This window comes from Vidua macroura, chromosome 27 (assembly GCF_024509145.1).
Source record: "Vidua macroura isolate BioBank_ID:100142 chromosome 27, ASM2450914v1, whole genome shotgun sequence".
Lineage (NCBI taxonomy): Eukaryota > Metazoa > Chordata > Aves > Passeriformes > Viduidae > Vidua > Vidua macroura.
In genome coordinates, this window is record NC_071597.1 from 2,210,891 (window position 1) to 2,234,486 (window position 23,596).

Consider the following 23,596-nt stretch of genomic DNA (forward strand, 5'->3'; position numbering starts at 1 on the left):
AGCAGGGCAGGGAAAAGCCACAATTCCATGGAAAAAAAATGGAATTTTCCTGGCTGGAAAATGGAGCTTCCTCCTCCCGAGGTGTGCTGGGATGAAGCCAGGGATGGTTTTTTCCAGGTAAAAAGCGGGATCGGTGTCGCAGCGCCGACTCGGCCGTGATTAACCCGGGTAATTAATTGCAATTAATCCCGGGATGGATTGACGTCACCCCAACTTTTCCAGGCTGGTGACGTCATCGCTCTGGAGATGTCCATCCTCCCCCCGGGGATTTTATGGATTTTGGGGAAGTTTTCCTCGTTTTCCCCATTCCCGGGGGGGGGGCGAGGGCTGAGGGAATTGGTGCCACTGGAGCTGAATTCCACCAGGAATCTCTCCATTCCAGCGGGAATCTCCCAGTTCCAGCAGGAATCTCCCCAATTCCTGAGGGAATCTCCCCATTCCAGTGGGAATATCCCAATTCCAGCAGGAATCTCCCCAATTCCAGCGGGGAATTTCCCCATTCCCGGGCTCTGGCCCCAGCTGCACGCAGCTCCGCTGGCACAGCCTGGCCCCAAATCCCGGGATTTGCAGGGTGGGAAAGGGCCGGGAGCCAGGAGCCCTGAAATTCCCAGGATTTGCGGCCGTTCCAGTGGGATTTTCACTGGATTCCCCGCCCTCCTCCCTTTTCAGTGGGAATTTCACTGGATTCTCCCCATTTCAGCGGGAATTTCACTGGATTCCCCCCTGTTGCAGCAGGGATAACTCTTCCCATCCCCTCTTCTCGTCCCTCATCCCTTTCCCTCTGTCCCTTTTCCCCGTTTTTCCGGGAGCCCCCGGAGCCCTTCCCGCCCCTCTCCCGCCGCTCCCGGCCCTGATTCCCGGGATCCCGCTGGCATTCCCGGGCTGGATCCGCGTGCTCCCGCTCAGGCCGAGCTTCCCGAGCTCCCCGCGCTGGGAACGGCGGCTCCAAAGCCGGGAATGTGCGAAGGGTGAAACCCGAGCCCGGGCACAGCTGATGCCGGAGCCGGCTGGGAGGGAAAAGGAGGGAAAAATATCCCAAACCCCACCCCGGGAAAGTGGGAATAGCTGCAGGAATTCATCCCGAAACCGCTTGGCTGGATCCCAGGCTGGGGTTGGGACAGGGGCAGGTTCCTTTGGAGGGATCGGATCCCAAATGCAGGGCGGGAATGGGGGGGCGGGCACCCCAAAATCTGGGATGGAACCCCAGAATCTGGGCTGGATCCCCAAAATCTGGGATGGAACCCCAAAATCTGGGCTGGATCTCCGAAATCTGGGCTGGATCCCCAAAATCTGGGTGGGCACCCCAAAATCTGGGCAGGCACCCAAAAATCTGGGACGGAATCCCAAAATCTGGGACGGAACCCCAAAAACTGGGATAGAACCCCAAAATCTGGGATGGAACCCCAAAATCTGGGCAGGAACCCAAAAAATCTGGGATGGAGCCCCAAAATCTGGGTGGGCACCCCACAATCTGGGTATCAGCGCAGGTCTGGGAGCAGCGGAGCGGCTCCAGGGGGATTTGGGATCCGCGGAGGGCGCGGCCGAGCCCCCCCGGCTGCTCCAGGGCTCCTTCCCAGGGATCTCGGCATTCCCGAGGCTCGGACGGGGCCGCTCCCGGCGCCGGGGCCGGCTCGGGGACAAAGGGACCTTTCAGGGCCGGGATGTGACTCAGGGCGCTGGCCCCACAATCGGGGTTTTATCCTCTGCTCTGCTCCGGCCGGAGCTTCCCGCCGGGAGGCAGAGCCAATTCCCGATGTTTCACCAGAGAATTCCCGATGTTTCACCAGCCAATTCCCCATGTTCTCACCAGAGAATTCCCGATGTTTCACCAGAGAATTCCCGATGTTTCACCAGAGAATTCCCGATGTTTCACCAGCCAATTCCCCATGTTCTCACCAGAGAATTCCCGATGTTCTCACCAGAGAATTCCCGATGTTTCACCAGCCAATTCCCCATGTTCTCAACAGAGAATTCCCGATGTTTCACCAGTGAATTCCCGATGTTTCACCAGCCAATTCCCATGTTCTCACCAGCCAATTCCCGATATTTCACCAGAGAATTCCTGATGTTTTCACCAGAGAATTCCCAATGTTCTCACCAGCCAATTCCCGATATTTCACCAGAGAATTCCCAACCTTTTACCAGAGAATTCCCGATGTTCTCACCAGAGAATTCCCGATGTTTCACCAGAGAATTCCTGATGTTTTCACCAGAGAATTCCCGATGTTCTCACCAGAGAATTCCCGATGTTTCACCAGAGAATTCCCCATGTTCTCACCAGAGAATTCCCAATGTTTCACCAGAGAATTCCCGATGTCCTCACCAGAGAATTCCCGATGTCCTCACCAGAGAATTCCTGATGTCTCACCAGAGAATTCCCAATGTTTCACCAGAGAATTCCCGATGTCCTCACCAGAGAATTCCCGATGTCCTCACCAGCGAATTCCTGATGTCTCACCAGAGAATTCCCGATGTTTCACCAGAGAATTCCTGATGTTTCACCAGTAAATTCCCAATGTTTCACCAGCCGATTCCCGATGTTTCCACCAGTGAATTCCTGATGTTTTTCCAGCAGGAGCTGCAGGCCGGGATCCCCTCCTGGCTCAGGATCGTGGCCACCACAAGCCCCCCAGAAGTGTCCCCAGGTGTCCCCAGGTGTCCCCAGGTGTCCCCAGGTGGGGCTGGACCGGGGCCTCGGCACAGCCGGGAGGGTCCCGGGGCTCATCTCAGACATTCCCAGCTGGATCCGGGGTTTCCAGCCCGCTCCAGCTGCGGGAAGGGGGTCCAGGGGGATTTGGGTCCTTCCAGAGGGATTTGGGTCCTTCCAGGGGGATTTGGATCCTTCCAGGGGGATTTGGATCCTTCCAGGGGGATTTGGGTCCCTCCAGGGGGATTTGGGTTTCCAGGGGGGATTTGGGTCCTTCCAGGGGGATTTGGGTCGTTTCAGGGGGATTTGGGTCCTTCCAGTGGGGACTTGGGTCCTTCCAGGGGGATTTGGGTCCTTCCAGGGGGATTTGGATCCTTCCAGGGGGATTTGGGTCCTTCCAGGGGATTTGGGTCCTTCCAGTGGGGATTTGGGTCCTTCCAGGGGGGATTTGGGTTTCCAGGGGGGATTTGGGTCCCTCCAGGGGGAATTTGGGTTTCCAGGGGCAATTTGGGTCCTTCCAGGGGGAATTGGGATTTGGGTCCCTCCAGGGGGATTTGGGATTTTGGTCTCCAGGGGGATTTGGGATTTTGGTCTCCAGGGATAACACTCCAGGTGGCCAAATGCCCGTGGCTGCTCCGAACCCCTTCGGATCCGGGAGCAGGCGGGGAGCGGGACCTGGGACGTCGGGACTGGGAAGGACGAGCAAAGCCAGGGCTGGGAAATCAGGCAGGGAATCATCCTGGGATCATCAGGGAGATTTGTAGGATCCCAGCCCGGGGTTGGACTCGGAGGGAATGGAATCGGTGCCCAAGGCGGAATCTGCGGGGCCGAGGGAGCAGAAAAATCCCACAAAAAGAAACGGGGAAGATCCCTCGGGAGCCGAGTGTTTATCCCGGCTCCGAGCCTTGGCTGCGGTTCCGGGAAGGGCCAGGAGGGGAGGAGAGGCCGAGCTCCGGTAATTAAAGCCGGGATGTCTCCGTTAATTAAGGCTGGGATAACATTTGGGAGCCCTGGCTCGGCCCGGGATATTTCTGGGACGGTTTTGGGATGTTTTAGGATGTTTTTGGGATGTTTTAAGATATTTATGGAATGTTTTTGAGATGTTTTAAGATATTTTTGGGATGTTCTGGGATGTTTTAGGATGTTTTTGGGTCATTCTGGGATGTTTTAAGATGTTCTGGGATGTTTTAGGATGTTTTTGGGATGTTCTGGGATGTTTTTGGGACGTTCTGAGATGTTTTGGGATGTTCTGGGATGTTTTAGGATTTTTTTTTGGGGTGTTTTTGGGACCTGCGGGGCTGCAGAGCCTCATCCCAGGGATGCTCCTGGGTGGAGCTGGGATGAGCTGGGATGGAGCTGGGATGAACTGGGATGAACTGGGACGGAGCTGGGATGAACTGGGATGAACTGGGATGAATTGGGATGAACTGGGATGAACTGAGATGAATTGGGATGGAGCTGGGATGAACTGGGATGAGCTGGGATGAACTGGGATGAACTGGGATGAACTGGGATGAACTGGGATGGAGCTGGCATGAACTGGGATGAGCTGGGATGAACTGGGAGGAACTGGGATGAACTGGGAAGGAGCTGGCATGAATTGAGATGAACAGGGATGGAGCTGGAATGGAACTGGCATGAACTGGGATGAACTGGGATGAACTGGGATGAACTGGGATGGAGCTGGGATGGAGCTGGGATGGAGCTGGCATGAACTGGGATGAACTGGGATGAATTGGGATGAGCTGGGATGAACTGGGATGAATTGGGATGAACTGGGATGGAGCTGGCATGAACTGGGATGAACTGGGATGAATTGGGATGAACTGGGATGAACTGGGATGAACTGGGATGAACTGAGATGAATTGGGATGAACTGGGATGGAGCTGGGATGGAGCTGGCATGAATTGGGATGAACTGGGATGAATTGGGATGGAGCTGGGATGAATTGGGATGAACTGGGATGAACTGGGATGAACTGGGATGGAGCTGGGATGGAGCTGAACTCTTTCCCAGATTCCAGGGCTGGCTGGGATCTCCATGTCCTGGCAGAGGGATCTGCTCCTCCTCCTCCTCCTCCTCCTCCTCCTCGGGCTCCTTCCAGGACCTCCAGCGCGGCCGGGGCTGTGTCCAGCTGCCTTTCCCATCCATTCCCGCCCCCGGGCTGGGAATTCTGCCTGCGGGGAAGGCGATATCCGCCCCAGCCCAGCAGGGAAGGGCAGATGGACGGAGCAGAGGCTCTGGAACCTTCCCCAGGAGCCGCCGGAGCCGCCGGAGTCTCCTCCGGGTTACGGCGGGATCATGGAAGGGTTCGGGGTGGAAGGGGGAACCCCGAATCCCACTGGCACCCCAAATCCGGGATTAATCCCCGTGACCGGCCCAGAAAGTCGGGCAGGGTTAATTGGCAGGAATTAGGGATTCATGACGGGGCTGCTCCAGGTCCTGCTGAGGGCAGCAGAATTCCCGGGCATCCATCGATCCCGGAGAATTTATCCCCGAGGCATTTCCAGGAAACGGCTCCAATCAATCCAGAGCCAATTATCGCCCCGGGGAGCGGGGAAAGGGGAAAATTCCCTCCAGGGGAGCTGGGACAGGCTCCGTTCCAGGGGCTCCGGGGACATTCCCGGGAAGCTGAGCCGGGAATGGGGCCAGGACGGGATCCCCAGGGAATGGGGGAAAGGGGAGCACCCCAAAGCACGAGCTTTCCCTGCTCCCAGCCCCTTCATCCCCGCTTCCCCTCCCTGCTCCCGGTTTTCCCTCTCCTCTCCCCAGGAAAGCCGGGATCCGAGCCCAGGGAGGCTCGGGAGCTGCTCCGGCTCCCGCCTCTCCCCCTCTCCCGGATTTTTTTGGCAAACAGGATGCCGGGTTTCCATTTCACCCCAGATCTCCTCGGGGCAGGGCCGTTTTTAGGGAGCCGTAATTCCTTTGTCTCTTCCTTTCCCTGGGAATCCGAGACTCCGCAGCTGACAGAAAGCAGGGAAGTGTCAGCTGCTGGAAACTCCAATTCTGGGAATATTCCCCCAAACCTCCCGCCGGGGGGGAAGCGGGGAGGGAAATCGGGATAAGGTTTCCCCTCGTGCCGGTGCTGGGCTTTGTTTGGGAGGAGGTGATGATTTCCCGGGATGATCCCGGGCTGGGGGGGATTTATGGAGCGCTAAAACCCAGCAGCTTTTCCCTCATCCTCAGCTGGGATATTTTTCCTGCCGAAAAGCTCCGGGATTTTTCCTTCCTTCCGGCACAAATCCCGCCGGGGCAGGAAAAGCCCTCCCAGCTCCTTCCAGGCTCGGAATTCCCACAAAATCCCGTCCTGAGCTCTGATTCCCACACAAACCCAGCCAGGGTGGCGCCGTCCCTCTGCAGATCCCTGGGGATCCCATTCCAGGGATCCCATTCCAGGGAACTGGGGGGTGCGGCCCCTTCCCAAAGGAAAAGGGGTCCCAGTCCCGGAATTCCCAAATCCCTCCCTCCATCCCGGCCCTGCCAGGTGCTTCCCGAGCTCAAGCGGCTCTCCCTGAGCGTGGGAGGTGTGGGGGAAGCCGGAGGAGGGAATTTTTCCTGGGAAAATCCGCCTTTTCCAGGGGGCTGCAGGAAGGGAAGGGCTCAGCAGAGGAGCTCACCGGGATTTACCGGCCCCGGGCTCCCCCGGGGGCGCAGCCGGGACATCCCAAAGGAATTCCCTGGAGTTGCACCCCTCACACCCCAAAGGGCGGCTTGGGGAAGCAAAGCAGGGTGAATCCCTCTGGATCCCAGATCCCTCCAGATCCCTCTGGATCCCAGATCCCTCTGGATCCCAAATCCTTCCAGAACCCAAATCCCTCTGGATCCCAGATCCCTCTGGATCCCAAATCCCTCTGTATTCCAAATCCCTCCAGATCCCAAATGCCTTTGGATACCAAATCCTTCCAGATCCCAAATCCCTCTGGACCCAAAATCCCTCCGGATCCCAAATCCCTCCGAATCCCAAATCCCTCCAGACCCCAAATGCCTCTGGACTGCAAATCCCTCTGCATCCTAAATCCCTCTGGACCCCAAATCCCTCTGGACCCCAAATCCCTCTGCATCCCAAATCCCCCCAGACCTGGGCCGGGCCCGGTCGCTCCCAGCCGGGACTGGGAAGGGGCCGGGATCGGGAATGGGAGCGGGAGGCGGTGCCAGGGTCGGGACCCCCGCGCCGGGGGGGGATTCAAGGAGGAAATTGGAATCAAATCCCTTTCCAGCGGGGGCAGCGCTCGGCCTGGGGGGGCCGGGGGGCCATTCCCGGCTCTCCCGAGGGTCCTGGAAGGGTTAAAGGGGGTCCCGCGTGCCCGGGATGCGCCTCCCGCGGGATATTTTGGAAAATCCTTGGCTCCAGCTCGGCCTGGGGGGATGAACCAGCGCCCTTTGCTCCAACTGCTTCCCATTATTTGGGAATGCGGCTCCATCTGGGAGGCAGATTTTGCCCGGGGGGATCGGGGGGATCGGGGGAGGGGGGCCAATCCCTCCCGGGGATCCCGCTGGGATCGGGAACGTCTCCAAACTCCCTCTCCCCGCGGGCGCTGCGCCCCAAAATCCGGGGTGAGCAGCTGGGAGAAACCTGCGGGGAAACCTGGAAGGTTTTGGGGGCAGATCCCGGAGGCAGCCGCGGGGGACGGGAGGAAATTCCGGGGAGATTTGGGATTTCAGCTGCAGCTGGGCCGGGAGCCGCTGCTCTCCGGGAAGTTCAACTTTCCCTTCCCGGTTTTCCTTTCCCAGATTTCCTTTCCCAGCTCCGTCCCGCTCCAAGGGAAGCCCCCGGCTCCCCCCGAGGTGGGGGGTGAGTGAAAAGCGCCTCCGTGGAGTTAAATTTGGAAATTTCCCCCCGGTTTTTTTGGTTGTTTTTGTTTTTGTTTTTTTTTTTTTTTTTTTCCCAGCGATTGCTGCGTTTTCCCAGGGCCTGGGGCTGGGGAGGGGTTTGGGATTTTTCCCGGTGGATCCAGCAGGGATCTGTCCCTGTCGCCCCCCTGGCAGCAGATGTGGGATTAAGCAGCTCTGGCCCTCCCCAGACTCCCATAAAAAGGGGGAAGGAGCATTTCCAGGGATTTCCCACAGCCCATCAGGCTCCCTTCCAGACCTTATTCCGAATTTTCCCTTTTTTTTCCTCTCTCCCCATAAATCTGGCTGTTGTCCCTGATCCCACACACGAAGCCCTCCTTGTTTCCTGCTTTTCCTGCTCTGGGAATTCAGGGATTTGGGATCAGAATGGGAAATGGGAACGGGAACAGGAATGGAAATGGGAACGGGGATGGGAATGGAAATGGGAACGGGAATTGGAATGGGAAGGGGGAAAATCCCATCAGGAAGGCGTCGAGAGCTTTTCCCCACGCTGGATTCCCAGTTTTTTTTTGGGAGAGCAGGAAGAAGCGAGCGGGACAACGACAACGATGCTCTTTATTGGCATCCCAAGGATACACACGGACAAATTCCACCCCCCGGGCCTCCCCCGTGCATCCCCCCCGGCTCATGCTGCCCCCAAACCCCCCCAAAACCCCCCCAAAATCCTTCTACTTCCTACGAAATCGGCCCTGGAATTACAGAGTGGGGGGTGGAGGAACACACGGGGTTGGTACAACACGAAACGAGCTCTGACTTTGGCTTGGGTTTCCCTCCTGGGTTTGGGGTTTTGGGTTTTTTGGGGTTTTTTTTGGTGGTTTTTTTGGAATTTTATTTCCATGTTTGAGGCAGCCCCCGGCTCCTCTTTGGATGCTGAGTTTGTCCCCGTTCCCTCGGCCCTGAAAATCTGATTTTTTGGGATTGCGGGTGCTGAAATCCCTTTCCCATGGCAATGAAAACCTGAGAGTGAGGCAGAGCTGTCCTGAGGAAAAGAATTCCCAGCGGGAGCGGCTGGGCCGGGCTGGCTCGCCCAGGAAATTCGGTTTGGATCCGGGCACCTCCTCCCAGGCACCCTCAGTTTGTGCTGGAGTCGCTTTTCCAAAAAACCCAGAGCAGTGGGAACCACCTGAAGGTGGCCAGCGATGGAATTCATCCCAAATCCATCCAAAATTCATCCCGAATCCATCCCAAATTCATGCCAAATCCATCCCCAATTCATGCCAAATCCATCCCGAAGTCATGCCAAATTAATCCAAAATCCATCCAAAATTCATCCCGAATCCATCCCAAATTCATGCCAAATTCATCCCGAATCCATCCCAAATTCATGCCAAATTCATCCCCAATTCATGCCGAATCCATCCCGAAGTCATGCCAAATTAATCCAAAATCCATCCAAAATTCATCCCAAATCCATCCCGAAGTCATGCCAAAATAATCCAAAATCCACCCCAAATCCCTCCCAAATCCACCCCAAATCCATCCCAAATCCACCCCAAATCCACCCCATCGTGTGGCTCGGCCTGGCAGGAGCTGGGAGTTTCCAGCCCCTGCTGTGAGTGGGGCTGTAAATCTGGGGCAAATTTCCCTGGATTTGGGTGTTGGGAGCAGTTTGGGATCTGCAGCACTCCCAGCCGGGCGTGGCTCTTCCTCTCGGCTGGAATCCCCAAACCCCATCCCGAGCTTCTCCATCACCGGAGCGCAGCAGGGAGGGAAACTTCCAGAACATTTGGGGGATCTGGAATCCCACGGGGGCAGCTCCGGTCCCTGTCCCGGGAGCATCCCAGCCCTGCCGCGGGATTTTGGGGAGTCTTTAAGGCCAGAAATGAGGCGGGACCGAAGGGCTGGGATGGGAATTCCCACCTGGAAGTGGGGAGGGGACAGGGCTGTCCCCAAGGCGGGGCACACGGAGCACAGTTCCTATTTACAAGTCTCTCCTCCGGGAGGGCCGGGAAAATCCCGCTCTGCCTTCGGGGAGGAATTTCGGGATGAAATTCCGGGGCCTCGCCCGGCTCACCTGGCAGCGCGGCCACCTCGGGCTGCTCCGGGCAGAGCGCTGGGGACATCACTTGGCAGCCTGGTGACAGCTCTGGGGACATCGCCGGGAGCACGGTGACAGCCCAGGGGACACGGTGACAGCTCAGGGGACATCCCCAGGAGCTTGGTGACAGCCCAGGGGACATCCCCAGCCCAGAGCTGCTCAGGGGACACTCCCCAGGAGCCCGGTGACAGCTCAGAGAACATCGCCGGGAGCTTGGTGACAGCCCAGGGGACACTCCCTGGCCTGGTGGCCACTCAGGGGACATTCCCCAGGTTGGTGGCCACTTAGGGGACATCGCTGGGAGCCTGGTGGCAGCTCAGGGGACACTCCCCAGACTGGTGACAGCTCAGGGGACATTGCCAGGAGCTTGGTGACAGCCCAGGGGACACTCCCCAGTCCGGGCCACACCCCAGCTCGCCCAGCGGAGGCCGAACCCCCCCAGATGGCCTTGAGCGATGTCCCCTCCCCGGGGAGGTGGCAGGGTCACCCACGGGGGACCCGCGGGGACATTTCCGAGCCGCCCTTCACAGTGCTGGCACAGCGGGAGCCCTTTCAAGCAGGGTGGGGACAGCGGGGACAGTGCAACGGTGGCAGGGTGGCCTCGGGCCGGTCCCTGCAGCTCGGGGACAGCGGGGACAGGGCGGGAGGGAGGAGCGGAGCCCGGGCGTGTCCCCGCACCGGGGCAGGCGCTCGGTCAGCGCTCTCCACCCTCAGTGTCCCCGTGGGACGCTCGGTGTCCCCTCTGTGTCCCCTCGGTGTCCCCTGCAGCCCCCACGGGGGGGTCGTGGCACCCCAAAATCCGCTCCTCGGTGTCCGGGCCGGTCCCGGCTGCTCCCCCCAAAGCCCCGCGGAGCTGCGGGGAGGCCGCACCCCAAAATTCACAGTGTAGGAAGCCGGGCCCCCTCCCCCAGCCCCTCAGAGCCCCCAAATCCCGGACCAGCGGCTCCGGGGCGCTCCAGCCCCGCCCTTCCCCCGCTTTTGGGGGAAAGCAGCCGGATTTGGAGGCGCCGGAGGGGAACGGGGCGGGGCAGGAGGAAGAGGAGCCCCAGGGAGAAGGGGCTGGGACGGGGGAGAGAAGAGGGCTGAGAGCACGGTGGTCACCGCCGTGTCCATCTGTCCGTCTGTCCGTCCATCCCGCAGCCTCCCGGGGCTGGGAACGCTCCGGCCGCAGCCGGGATTTGGGATCGGGGTGGGGCTGAGCCCCCCCCCCCACCACGACACCGTCAGGGGCTGCCGGGCGGGGTCGGCGCGGGGAGGGGGCGGTACCGGCACCGGGAGCGACCCCGCTGCCTCCCCGCCGGAGCGCAGAGGGGGCGGGGGGAGCCCCCCCGGGCCGCCCTTCAGACGGGGGAGGTGGCCGTGGACTCGCTGGCCAGGCTGTCGGCGATGTCGCCGCGCTGGACCCTGCGCAGGGCGGCCAGCAGCGCGTCCAGCGTGGCCGACTCGCGGCACGCCCAGTGCGCCAGGAGGGCGCGGGCCGGCGACTCCTCGCGCGTGAAGGAGTCGATCAGGTCCTCCTTGTAGCCCAGCTCGCCGGCCAGCTGCCGCCACGTGTCCTCGGCCGAGCTGCCCAGCAGCTTCTCCACCTCCTCCTGCTTGCTGGCCGGCAGCGCCGAGTACAGGCTCCCGTCCGCCTTGGGCGCTGCGAGGGGGGAAAACGGCCTGAAACCCATCCCGGGGGGCGTGCCCGTCCCCCTGCCCTTCCCGGGTGTGCCTGTCCGTCCTTCCTGTCCATTCCCGGTGTTCCTGTCCATCCCTGGTGTTCCTGTCCATCCCTGGTGTTCCTGTCCATCCCTGGTGTTCCTGTCCATTCCCGGTGTTCCTGTCCATCCCTGGGTGTTCCTGTCCATCCCTGGTGTTCCTGTGCATCCCTGGGTGTCCCTGTCTTTCCTTCCTGTGCATCCCCAGGGTGTTCCTGTCCATCCCTGGGTGTCCCTGCCCATCCCAGGTGTCCCTGTCCATCCTCCCTATCCAGCCTGGGGTGTCCCTGTCCATCCCAAATTGTCCCTGCCCATCCCAGGTGTCCCTGTCCATCCTCCCTGTCCATCCCTGGGTGTCCCTGTCCATTCCCTGGGTGTCCCTGTCCATCCCTGGGTGTCCCTGTCTATCCCAAATTGTCCCTACCCATCCCAGGTGTTCCTGCCCATCCCTCCTCTCCATCCCCAGGGTTTCCCTGCCCATCCCAAATTGTCCCTGCCCATCCCTGGTGTCCCTGTCCATCCTCCCTGTCCATCCCAGATGTCCCTGCCCACCCCAGATTGTCCCCCCCCCCATCCCTGGGATGTCCCCACCCGTCCCGCGTGTCCCTGCCCGGCCCCTGCCCACCCCGGCTGTGCCAGCGGGTCCCACCTGGCCCCTGGGTGCCCTGCCCGGGGGGCTGCTGGTCGTGCAGGCTCTGGCTGTCCACGGAGATGCCGCTGTCGCTGTGCAGCTTCTCCCCCTCGGGGGACGGCGTCTGGTTCACCGGGCGGTTGTTGGCCCCTTGCTTGTTCTGCTTGCAGCTGTTCCACCTGCGGCCACAGGGACACGCAGGTGACGTCCCCAGGGGCTGCCGGGGGTTTGTCACCTCCCCTGGGGTTTGTCACCTCCCCTGGGGTTTGGCCCAGTTTCTGGTTTCTGTCTTGGTGCCAGGACAGGGACAGGGACAGGGACAGGGACAGGGACAAGGATAGGAACAAGGACAGGGACAAGGAGAAGGACAGGAACAGGGGACAAGGACAAGGACAAGGACTGGGACAAGGACAGGGACAGGAACAGGCACAGGAACAGGGACAGGACAGGGGACAAGGACAGGGACAAGGACAGGACAGGACAGGGGACAAGGACAGGGACAGGAACAGGGATAGGAACAGGGACAGGACAGGGGACAAGGACAGGGACAAGGACAGGGACAGGGACAGGGGCGCAGTGGGTCCCCCACCCTGCTGCCACCCCTCACCCCTCAGCCACCTCACCCCTGACACAATTTTGGAAATCCGCCCAGCCTGGTGCCCTCGGTGGTGGCAGCTGTGGCTGTGGGACATCTGGAGCGGGGGTCCCACTGTTCCCCCCTCCCCAAATCCCCGTCCCTGGCCGTGGCCCGGTACCTCTTGAAGGCGATGTAGGCCACCAGCCCCACCACCACGGCGGCCAGGATGGAGCAGTAGACGGGGATGAGGTTGTCACTGGTGCCGTGGGTCACCACGGGCTGCGAGCTGCCCATGACGGTGGTGGCCGTGTCCGCCGCGGTGCTGGCCACCCCCTCGGTGCTCAGCGGCTCCCTGGTGGCCGGCTCGGGGCTCTCAGAGGTCCCCAGGGCCGGGGCGTGCGTTGTCCAGCGAGGGTGGAGTCCTGCCAGGGTGGAGGGGAAGGGAAATCGGGATCAGGACGGGCATTTCCGCAGGGATCTCCTCCCGAGGCTGTGGGGATGGCGGAGGTGACAGCCCTGCCACATCCCCTTGTCCCCAGGCTTGGCCTGGCTTGTCTCCAGGACAAGCCACAGCTGTCCCCTGCCCCGGGGGTGGCTGGAGGTGGCCGTGGCTTTGTCAGCACTGTCCCAGCACAGCTCCCTTGGGGCACAGCTCCTGCTGCCGGCCCCCAAATCCAGCGGAGCTGCCCCAGCTGCTCCCCCTCCGCCCCAAATCCACGCCAGGAGCGGGCTGAGGCAGCCCAGGTGCCCCACACCCCGCACGGAGCCGCCCCTGCGGCGCCAGGGCCTGGATTTGCCCCTTTCCCGGCCCCTGCCGGCTCCGTCCGGGAGTGACCCCGCTCCTGCCACACCCGGGCGTGTCCCAGGAGCACCGGATCCGTCTGGTCTTGCCCCAGGGAAACGCGTGGGTGCCCCATTCCATCCCATCCCATCCCATCCCATCCCATCCCATCCCATCCCATCCCGAATTCCCTGTGCCCTCTCCGGGCCTCTCCCCGGTGCCAGGGCCGGCCACATCCCCCAGCCCATCCCGGAGTGAGAATGAGTCGGGAATCACGGCAGGAGCTGGGACCTCGCCCTGCCACCCCTCTGCCAGCCCCCTGGGATCAGCGCCGGGCTGGGATGGTACCAAACTGGGATCAGCGCCGGGCTGGGGTTGTACCAAACTGGGATCAGCGCTGGGCTGGGGTTGTACCAAACTGGGATCAGCGCCGGGCTGGGATGGTACCAAACTGGGATCAGCGCTGGGCTGGGATTGTGCCAGGCTGGAATTCGGCCCCGCCGGCCCCGAGGCCGCAGCGCTGTGGCAGGGGGGGTTGGTGGGGGTTGGTGGCATCCTGCCCTGCCGTGTCCCGGCCCCCGCTGCCCTTTGGGAGCCGCTCCCGAGCCCGCCGCGGACAAAGCCGGCCCTGTGTCCTTGACTTGTGGCTCCATTTACTCGACCCTTCCGCGGGAGCTGCCCCGCTGCCCGGCCCGGCGGCGGCCGGCACAAAGCGCTTTTCTCCCCGCCGCGCTCGGGGCAGGCAGTGACGCCGCTCCTGCCCGAGGATCGCCGCTGGCCCTGCCGAGGAGCCCCGGCGGAGCAGCCCTGGATGGAGCAGCCCCTCTGGAACAGCCCTGGATGGAGCAGCCACGCTGGATCAGCCCTTCTGGAGCAGCCCCTCTGGAGAAGCCCCTCTGGAGCAGCTCTGGATGGAGCAGCCCTGGATGGAGCAGCCCTGGATGGAGCAGCCACGCTGGATCAGCCCCGCTGGAGCAGCTCTGGATGGAGCAGCTCTGGATGGAGCAGCCCCTCTGGATCAGCCCTGGATGAAGCAGCCCCTCTGAATCAGCCCCTCTGGAGCAGCCCCTCTGGATCAGCCCCGCTGGAGCAGCTCTGGATGGAGCAGCCCCTCTGAATCAGCCCCTCTGGAGCAGCCCCTCTGGAGCAGCTCTGGATGGAGCAGCCCCTCTGAATCAGCCCCTCTGGAGCAGCCCCTCTGGAGCAGCTCTGGATGGAGCAGCCCCTCTGGAGAAGCCCCTCTGGAGCAGCCCCTCTGGAGCAGCCCCGCTTCCTCCAGGAGCTCGGCGCAGCTCTGACTTTTGCTCTGCCCCGTTTCCCCCCTTCACCCTTCCCCGCGGGGCTGGAGCTGCGCTTGGGACACCGACGGGGACAGGCGGGAAGCCCCAGCTCCTTTCTCTCGCCCAGCACCGCCAGACCCCAGCGCCGCTGCCCAAAGCCAGGCCGAGCCGCGCCTCGGCAGCCCCACCGGGAGTGTCCCTGCGGCGGCGGCAGAGCCGCGACAATGACACAGCGACACCGCGCTCGGCCCTTACCCCGGCACTCCGCATCCGCCACGGGCGTGCACTCCCGCACCAGCACCTCGTTCTCCTCGCACGTGGTGCAGGGCAGGCAGGGGTCCACGAAGTTGGCCTCGCTGGAGAAGGTGCCCTCGGGACACTCCTCGCACACCGTGTCCTGCGAGTCCTTGCAGGGGAACATGAGGCCGAAGCCCACCTCGCAGACGCGGCACTCGCGGCAGCTCCCGCTGGCCGCGTCCTGGAAGTAGCCGTAGGCGCAGCGGCACACGGCGTCGTCGGTCTCGACGCAGGGCGCCGACATGCTCTGCAGCCCCTCGCACTGCGTGCACGGCTTGCACGGCTCCGTGGCGCTCGCCGTGTCCGAGAAGGTGACACCTGCGGGGGCCGGGAGGTGCTGGTTGGGATCAAATCCCCGCTTCCCATCCCAGCGTTTCCCTCTGGGGTCAGGGGGAGAGGGGTTCCCCCTCTGCGGCCCCCCCCAGACCTGTTAACACTTTCTGCATTCCCACAGAAATTCCCAGCTCCACATCTCCCAGGCCCATTCGCACCTTCCCCATTCCCCAGCAATTCCCACTTTGGAGCATCCTTTCAGGCTCAGATTCCCATTCACACCTTCCCCATTCCCCAGCAACTCCCACTTTGAAGCATCCTTCCAGGTTCCCTTTCCCATTGACACCTACACCATTCCCACCACAATTCCCAGCTCTGAGCCCCTTCCAGGCTCTGCTCCCCATTCCCGCCTGGATTCCCGGCTCTGAGCATCCACCAAAGGTCCCTGCTCCCATTAACGCTTTCCCCATCCCCCAGCAATTCCCAGCTCCGGCATCTCCCAGGCCCATTCACACCTTCCCCATTCCCCAGCAATTCCCACTTTGGAGCATCCTTCCAGGTTCCCTTTCCCATTGACACCTGAACCATTCCCACCACAATTCCCAGCTCCGAGCACCTTCCAGGCTCTTCAGCCCATTCACACCTTCCCCATTCCCGCAGCAATTCCCACTTTGGAGCATCCTTCCAGGCTGCCTTTCCCATTAACATCATCCCCATTCCCGCCTCCTCATCCCATTCCCGCCTCAATTCCCAGCTCCGCGGGGGTCCAGCCTGGCTGCGCTGCCCATCCCCGCGCTCTCTGCTCACGTCCCGCCGCTAATTCCTGATTTTATTCCCATTTCCGACCTCCCGACGGTCCCTCCGGGCATCCCCGCTCCTCACATCCCGTCACTTTCTCCTCCGCATCCTCCCGGGGGTCCCCCGCGCCCCCTGCCCGGCCGCGTGTCCCCGGCTGGCGGAGCGATGCGGTGACATCGCCGAACCGCTGACTCTGCCTGACCCCGCGGCTCCCGCGCTCCGGTTTCATCCTGCCGGGGAAATCAATCCCCGCGCCTCGCTGTGCCCGCTCCCGGAGGAGTTCGGGGATATTTTTAGCCCCGGAAGAGGGAGCGGAGCCCGTCCTGGAGGACGCAGCTGCTGCTGCCCCCGCGCCGGCCGCTCCCGGCGATCCCACCGGAGCCCCGGCCCCGTCCCGGGGAAATTCCAGCCGCAGGGATGGAGAAGGGGCCGGGGAGCCCGGCCGCGATCCCTGCGCTGCTGGGCCTCGTGCCGACCCCCGGTCAGCCCCAGGGATGGTGCTGGGAATGGATTCCTGCTCCCAGCAGCTTCCCTGGGGACACCGAGCGGTTTGGGACAGGAATTTCGGGCTGCTCCAGAGGGGGATGGGGCGCCCCAAACCCCCGGGAACCGGCGGTCCCATCCCAGCCTCGGCAGCGGATCTTTCCTATCCCCAGCACCTTCCCTCACCCTGCGTGTCCTGAGCCTCCCCTGAGGCTTTCGCTGCATCTGCAGGGGATGCGTAATCCCAAAATCCTGGAATAGTTTGGGTCAGGAGGGACCTTAAACCCCACCCAGTCCCTGCACAGGGACACCTCCCGCTATCCCAGGCTGCTCCCAAGCCCGTCCTCGGACACTCCCGGGGACGGGCCAGCCACGGCTGCCCTGGGCACGCTGTCCCCGCCGCCGCCAGCCCCGCGGTGGCCGAGCAGCCCCTGCCCCGTGCCCGGCCGGGCGAGCAGCGCCGGAGCAGCCCCGGGGCGGCACACGCGGCTCCCATTAACCTGGGCTCATCCCTCGCATTATCCTGAATTATTGATGGGCGCCATTAGAGCGGGGAAGTGGCCAGGAAAGGCTTTCGGCTGAGTGGGCACATTTGCAGTGGCAGCCGAAGGTATCTGAGCTGAGCAATTACAGCCCAGATTCAAACGGGCCCCTCGACCCCATCCCTCCCTCCCCCGGAGGCTGCGAGGGATAAATAAATCATGAGGCAGCACCCGGGCACCGGGGAGGGCTGGAATGGGGGGGAAAAGGGGGAATTAGAGCAACTCCCCCCCCTTTTGGGGTGGTTTCTGGCAGCCCCCCCGGGCTTTGGCGGGGGCCGGGCTTTGGTTGCAGCAGATTTTTTCCGGAACGATTTCCCCCGCGGGTCGGGAACGCGTCCAAGGGAGTGCTCGGAGGAGGCAGCCCGGGGTGCAGGTGGGGACCCTCGGCCCTGGGCCGTGCCCGCATTCCTGGGGCGCAGGCTGTGCCAGGAACGGGGCTGCCTCCACCTGCCCGGCCCGCGGCAGCAGGATCTGGGGAGATCCGGGGAGATCCGGGGGGGTCCGGGGGGGATCCAGGGCCGCAGGGGTCCTGTCCCCATCCCAGCAAGGGACGGCTGCGGTGTTTGCAGGTTTCCTTCCCTCCACACCCCAAAATCCCTCTCAGGGAAGAGCTGAGGGTGGAAAGGAGGTTTTTCCCTTGGTGGGATCCATCCCTCACTGGGATCCATCCCTCACTGGGATCCATCCCTCACTGGGATCTGTCCCTCACTGGGATCCATCCCTCACTGGGATCCGTCCCTCACTGGGATCCATCCCTCACTGGGATCCATCCCTCACTGGGGTCTGTCCCTCACTGGGATCCATTCCTCACTGGGATCCATCCCTTGGTGAGATCCATCCCTCACTGGGATCCATCCCTCGCTGGGATCCATCCCTCGCTGGGATCCATCCCTCACTGGGATCCATGCCCTCAGCCAGGAGGGATCCAGCCCCGTTTCCCGGCCGGGCGCAGGGAGGCAGCGCCGTCCATCGATTTCTCAGGACTCTGAGGTATTTTTAGCCCTGCCCTGGCTCTGCTCTGTCCCTGCTCGGCTCCTCCAGCCTCCTCTGCCTCCTGTCCGCTCCCTCCCAGCCCCGCGCCGGCCCTTCCCCCTCTCCCATCGCCTCCCTGGGGCCGCCCGGGCCGGGCTGGCACCGCTGTTCCCGGCAGATCCCTGGCAGATCCCCGGCAGATCCCCGGCAGATCCCTGGCAGATCCCCTGCAGATCCCCGGCAGATCCCCAGCAGATAACCGGCAGATAACCACCAGATAACCAGCAGATCCCTGGCAGATCCCCAGCAGATAACCGGCAGATAACCGGCAGATAACTGGCAGATCCCCAGCAGATCCCCGGCAGATCCCCAGCAGATAAGCAGCAGATCCCCAGCAGATCCCCAGCAGATAACCAGCAGATAACCGGCAGATCCCTGGCAGATCCCCAGCAGACCCCCAGCAGATCCCCGGCAGATCCCCAGCAGATAACCAGCAGATAACCAGCAGATCCCCAGCAGATAACCGGCAGATCCCTGGCAGATCCCCAGCAGATCCCTGGCGGATCCCCAGCAGATCCCTGGCAGATCCCCAGCAGATCCCCAGCAGATCCCCAGCAGATCCCTGGCAGATCCCTGGCAGATCCCCAGCAGATCCCTGGCAGATCCCCGGCAGATCCCTGGCAGATCCCCAGCAGATCCCCAGCAGATCCCCGTCCTCCAGCCCCGGAGGGCTCCCGGCGCTGCCTGCCGAGGGCAGGGCGCTCCCGGCGCCTGCCCCTCCCTCCCTCCCTGCCGGGGTTTGCCTCTCCCTCCTCAGTTTTGCTGCGATTTTTGTGGCCTTTGCGGGGTTGGAAATAAAAATAAATAAAATAAACGGGAGACGAGGCTGGGGGTGGATCTGAGGTCAGCCGGGGTGGGCTGGGGGTTTTTTTGGGGATAAATGTTGGGCCAGCAGGTGAGAAGGAGAGCGGGGACAGGGCTGGGAATGATCCCCAGGGCGGGGGCTGGTGCCAGAGCAGGGAACCCGGGAATATCCCAATCCCCAGGATCCTCCCGTGCACGGCACCATCCCAAACCCCACCCCGGGCTTGTGAGCGCTGCCCAGACCCCGCTGTGGGGCTGAGCCCCTCCCCGTGCCCCAAACTCCCATTCTGGGGGAAGAATCTCCCGTTTTAACCAATCCTTTCCCCGGAACCCGGCCCGAGCCCCACCTGGCTCAGCAGAGGGGTGACGCGGGAATGCCGCGACGCTTCCAGGAGGGAACGAGGGATGCTCGGGGAGAGCCCGCGGCCTGTCCCGGCGGCTGGGGGTACTCACTGTCCAGGCAGGGCTCGCAGACGGTCTGGTTGACCCCGCAGGGCTGCACCACGCCCTCGCCCACGTTGCAGACCCGGCAGCACTCCCCGCTGGCCGTGAACAGCTTGGAGAAACAATCGTCCTTGGAGGCGCCGGCGGGGCCCTGGCGGGAGAGCAGAGCCCGGGGGTCACTCCTGTCACCCCGGGGGATGTGACAGCCAGCGCAGGGCCTGCTCTGGGGACACCCCACTCGTGCTACAGGCGGGTTTGGGAGGGAAAAGCGCTTTTCCAGGCAAAATTCACTCCTCAGGGGAAGGCCCTGCCGAGTTCTGCGGCTGGAGGGAGCCCCAGGGGTGTTTTGGGGTGCTGTGGCCTCAGTTTGTCCTTGTCCCTCCCTCAGCCGCCTCCCCTGAGGGCGCTGCGCCGTCCCGGGGGGCTCAGCCCTTCCCAGCCTGAGGAATGGGAGAGGAGAGGAGAAATTCCTGCCTCGGTGGAGGGTCTGGAGAGCCTGGGTGGCACCTCTGCCCCCCGAAACCCCCGGGCACCAGAAATGAGACGGAAATGAGGAACTGAGGGGGGCAGCAGGAGCTTCGGTGACCTCCCTGCGTGCTGTCCCCGCTGGTACAACCTGTCACCACCCCCGAAAGCCACGAACATCCCACGGGCCACCCCCAGGGGCCCTCTGCAGCCCGGGGAGGGGCGAGCTGCTCCCCAAAACCCCTCCTGGCCAGACGGGGGGTGCGGGAGCCGCGTCCCGCAGGTCCCAGCCCTCCCCCTGCTCCCTCTGCTCGCAGCCCCGGGGCCGCTCCGTCCCTTTGCCACCCACCCACGGCTGATTTTGGGGAAGGGGCGGGGGGGGGGGGGTGGGGGGGAGAGGCTCGGGGGAGCATCTGGCGGCCTCGTCAGCGCCTTGGCCGCGTCCCCGCGCTCGGTGCGGCGCTCGGAGCTCCGCACGCCGCATCCGGCGGGGCCGAGACAATGGAGCGCCAATTCCAGGCAGCTGAATGACAAAGTGCTCCAATTACCCTGCGCTGCGAGGCGGCCGCTCCCCCTCCCCGCCGCGGCTCCGCCAGCCCGCCCTGGCAGCCCCTTTTTCCAGACCCTTTTTCCAGACCTTTTTCCCAGGCTCTTTTTCCAGACCCTTTTTCCAGACCCTTTTTCCAGACCTTTTTCCCAGGCTCTTTTTCCAGACCCTTTTTCCAGACCCTTTTCCCAGATCCTTTTTCCAGACCCTTTTTCCAAGCCTTTTTTCCAGGCCCTTTTTCCCAGGCTCTTTTTCCAGACCCTTTTCCCAGAACATTTTCCCAGGCCCTTTTTCCAGACCCTTTTGCCCAAGCCCTTTTTCCAGAACATTTTCCCAAGCCCTTTTTCCAGACCCTTTTTCCCAAGCCCTTTTTCCAGACCCTTTTTCCCAAGCCCTTTTTCCAGATCCTTTTCCCAGAACCTTTTCCCAGAACCGTTTCCCAGACCCTTTTCCCGCTCCAGGTGGGCAGGAGGGGTTGGAATATCGGGAATCCTCCCAGCACCCCCAGATGTCCCCTGGGAGGGGGTTTGGGGCGAGGCCACGCGCCCCTCGTGGGGGCACATTTGGGGTTTTGGGGCCAAGCTGGCCACAGCTCATCCCGCTGCTCCACTCGGGCAGGGTCCGGCCTCTCCCCGGGAAGCACTTCCAGAGGCCGGGAATGGGGCTGGGGGCGGCCGGGCGTGCCTGGCTGTGGCTAGTGACAGGCTGGCCACGGGGGCATCCAGAGCATCCCGTGATCCCAGAGCTTCCAGAGATCCCAGAGCATCATGATCCCAGAGCTTCCCATGATCCCAGAGCTTCCAGAGATCCTAGAGCTTCCAGAGATCCTAGAGCTTCCCACGATCCCAGAGCTTCCCATGATCCCAGAGCTTCCAGAGATCCCAGAGCTTCCCCTGATCCCAGAGCTTCCCTCAATCCCAAAGCTTCCAGAGATCCCAGAGCTTCCAGAGATCCCAGAGCTTCCAGAGATCCCAGAGCTTCCCCTGATCCCAGAGCTTCCCTCAATCCCAAAGCTTCCAGAGATCCCAGAGCATCCCCCAATCCCAGAGCACCCAGAGATCCCAGATCTTCCCCCCCACGATCCCAGATCTTCCGTTCCAGCTCCCCCACGCCGCGGGCAGCTGCGAGCGGCCCCGCGTGGGACGGGCCTGGCCGGGCCACCCGGATCCGCTCTCGGGCCACCTGTCCCCTCGCCGCGGGGCCGCTGCCACCCCCCGCCGGCTCCCCCGCCCACGCTCCCCGAACGCTGCGCAAAATGCAATTCCCCGCTCCAGGTGCCGCGGGCCCCCCTCGCTCCGGGGCTTTCCCTTCGGGGCTGGGGGCGCCGAGCCCCCCCCGAGGCTGGGAAGGGGCACCTGGTCCGCGTTAGGCCGCGGAAATGCGCGCGTTGTTAGCGCGGCTCCCGGTGACAAAGCCGCGGGTATTAACGCCATAAAGCATCCTGACAGCTGGCCCGGCCCGGCCGCGGGCGGAGGGCGCAGGCGACACCTCTGGAAGCTCTTAATTGCTTTTTGGAGCCGTGCCGGGGCGGGTTGGAGCCCGAGCAGGCGCTGCTGGGTGAGGACAGAGCCGCTCCGAGCGGGATTTCGGAGCCCTGGCACCGCGGAGCTCCCGGCACCAGGCAGGGGATGCTCCAGCTGGAGACGAGCCCGGCTGCGAGATCCGAGCCCGGCTGCGAGATCCGAGCCCGGCGGGCGCGCTCTGCCTCTCTTGGCCGAGCACCGCGTCTGGGAGAGGCCAAATCCCGGCTCCCAGCGATTCCCGAAGTTTGGGCAGCTCGGGAAGCCGCGTCCGAGCGCTGCGGCTCCGGCCGGTCCTGGGGGGCTCTGCCGCTCCCGGGCCGAGCAGCGCAGGTACCGAGCAGCGAGCGGGGCGGGCCGGGGTGCGGGGGGCTGAGGGGGTGCCGGGGTGTGGGCACAGCTGGGGGGGCGCAGCCGGGGTCCCTGTTGTCCCCCCCGGGGACACTCCCAGCCCCGCAGGTGCAGTCCCGGAGGGCAGAACCAGCCCCCCGAGGTGACCCCGGAGCAGGGAAGTGGCGATTTGGGGACATCACAGCCCCAAATCGCAGCCGGGGAGGGGCGAGAGGGCGATGCCCTGGGGGGAATGGTTGGGATCCATCTGGCTGGCACAGCTCCGGGCCCTCCTGCCCCCCGCCCGCTGTGCCAGCGATCCCGGGGCAGTTTGGCCATCCCGATCCCGTGGGGGGTGTGGGGGGAAGGACCCCCCCCCCCCCCCGGCACGGCGGTGCCAGCCCCGCTCCGCTCCTCAGCCCCTGCACGGAGCGGCTGAACTCCGCCTTTAATATCCTGCCCGAGGGGTGTCCGGCTGCCTGACGGCCCCCCTGGGACCCCCGGCAAATCCTGCCCCCAAAAATGCCCCGTTCCTTCCCCAGCTGCGGGCTTGGACCCCCCCGGCCCCACTCCGGGCACTCCCCTGTCTGCTGGCCCCCCCCTGCCCGTGCCCTGAAGTTTTTTGTCTGGGGCACACGGCGAGGGCTCAGCCGGGAGGAAAAGGCTCCGGGGCAGCTGGGAGCCGGGAAAGTCTGGGAGAGGTTGCGGGGGGTGCGTGGGGGGCAGGTGATGAAGGCGCTGGGGGGGTTCTGCCCCCGCTCCCCCCGGGCTGGGGCTCCGTCACTCTTTGCAGCGGCAGAGCTCGGGGCAGCGGCACCGGAGGGGCTGCGGGACCCCCATCCCCACCCAGCTCCCCACGCCCCCTCCCTCCGCACCCCAAAGAGCTCTGCCCGCCCCCCCCCCCCCTCCCGGGGCTCTCCGGTGCCCCCGGGACCCTCCAGCCCCGCACGGCGGGGACCCCACTCCTGCCTGTGCTGTCCCCTGCCCCTCACCTGCGGGGCTCCCATCCCGGGGCCCCCGGGACCCTCCGAACACGCCCGGGTGAAGCCTCCGGGCCCCTCCATCCCACCCCCGCCCGGTGCCTCGGGGAACTCTCCATCCCCCGGTGCCTCCGGGGACGCTCCCGGTGCCCCCGGGACGCTGCATCCCCTCCCCGCCGGGGCTCTCGGGGCTCCCCCGGGCGCTGCTCCCCGCACTCACCGCCGGCAGCAGGAGCAGCAGCAGCGGCAGGAGCCCGGCCATGGCGCGGGGGGAGCGGGGCCGGTGACACCCCCGAAAGCCGGAGCGCGGCCGGGCTGCCCTCGCTCTGCCGCTCTCCGCCGCGGCGGCGGCCAGAAAAGGGCTGCAAGTCCCTCCCCCTCCTCCCCCTCCTCCTCCTCCTCCTCCTCCCCGCCCCCGGAGCATCACGGAGCGGCCGAGCCCGCACCCTCCGCCGCCGCCACACAAAGCCCGGGCCCCCCCCGGGCCCCCCCCGGGCCCCGCCGCCCGCCCACGAAGCGCTTTTGGGGTGCGCTCGCTCCGAGCCCAGCCGGAGCTCTTCAGCCCATCCATCGCT

General features: G+C 63.7%; 1 protein-coding gene across 1 annotated transcript; it reads right to left on the bottom strand.

The window, feature by feature from the left end:
- Positions 1-10,756: 10,756 nt before the first annotated feature.
- On the bottom strand, positions 10,757-23,310 carry NGFR (nerve growth factor receptor). The gene is made up of 6 exons (XM_053999793.1): positions 23,242-23,310; positions 19,189-19,330; positions 14,762-15,121; positions 12,624-12,867; positions 11,887-12,047; positions 10,757-11,179 (listed from the first exon to the last, which is right to left on the bottom strand). Exons 1-6 carry the CDS (start codon positions 23,281-23,283, stop codon positions 10,878-10,880), a joined length of 1,251 nt encoding a protein of 416 aa, XP_053855768.1. The 5' UTR covers positions 23,284-23,310; the 3' UTR covers positions 10,757-10,877.
- Between the last annotated feature and the right edge of the window lie 286 nt (positions 23,311-23,596).

Excerpts from the sequence above, each read along its gene's own strand:
- NGFR (XM_053999793.1), bottom strand. The coding sequence starts at position 23,283 with ATGGCCGGGCTCCTGCCGCTGCTGCTGCTCCTGCTGCCGGCG. Across the intron at positions 19,331-23,241 it reads TGCTGCTCCTGCTGCCGGCG|GGCCCCGCCGGCGCCTCCAA; the intron begins GTGAGTGCGGGG and ends CTCTCCCGCCAG. Across the intron at positions 15,122-19,188 it reads CTGCGAGCCCTGCCTGGACA|GTGTCACCTTCTCGGACACG; the intron begins GTGAGTACCCCC and ends CGGCCCCCGCAG.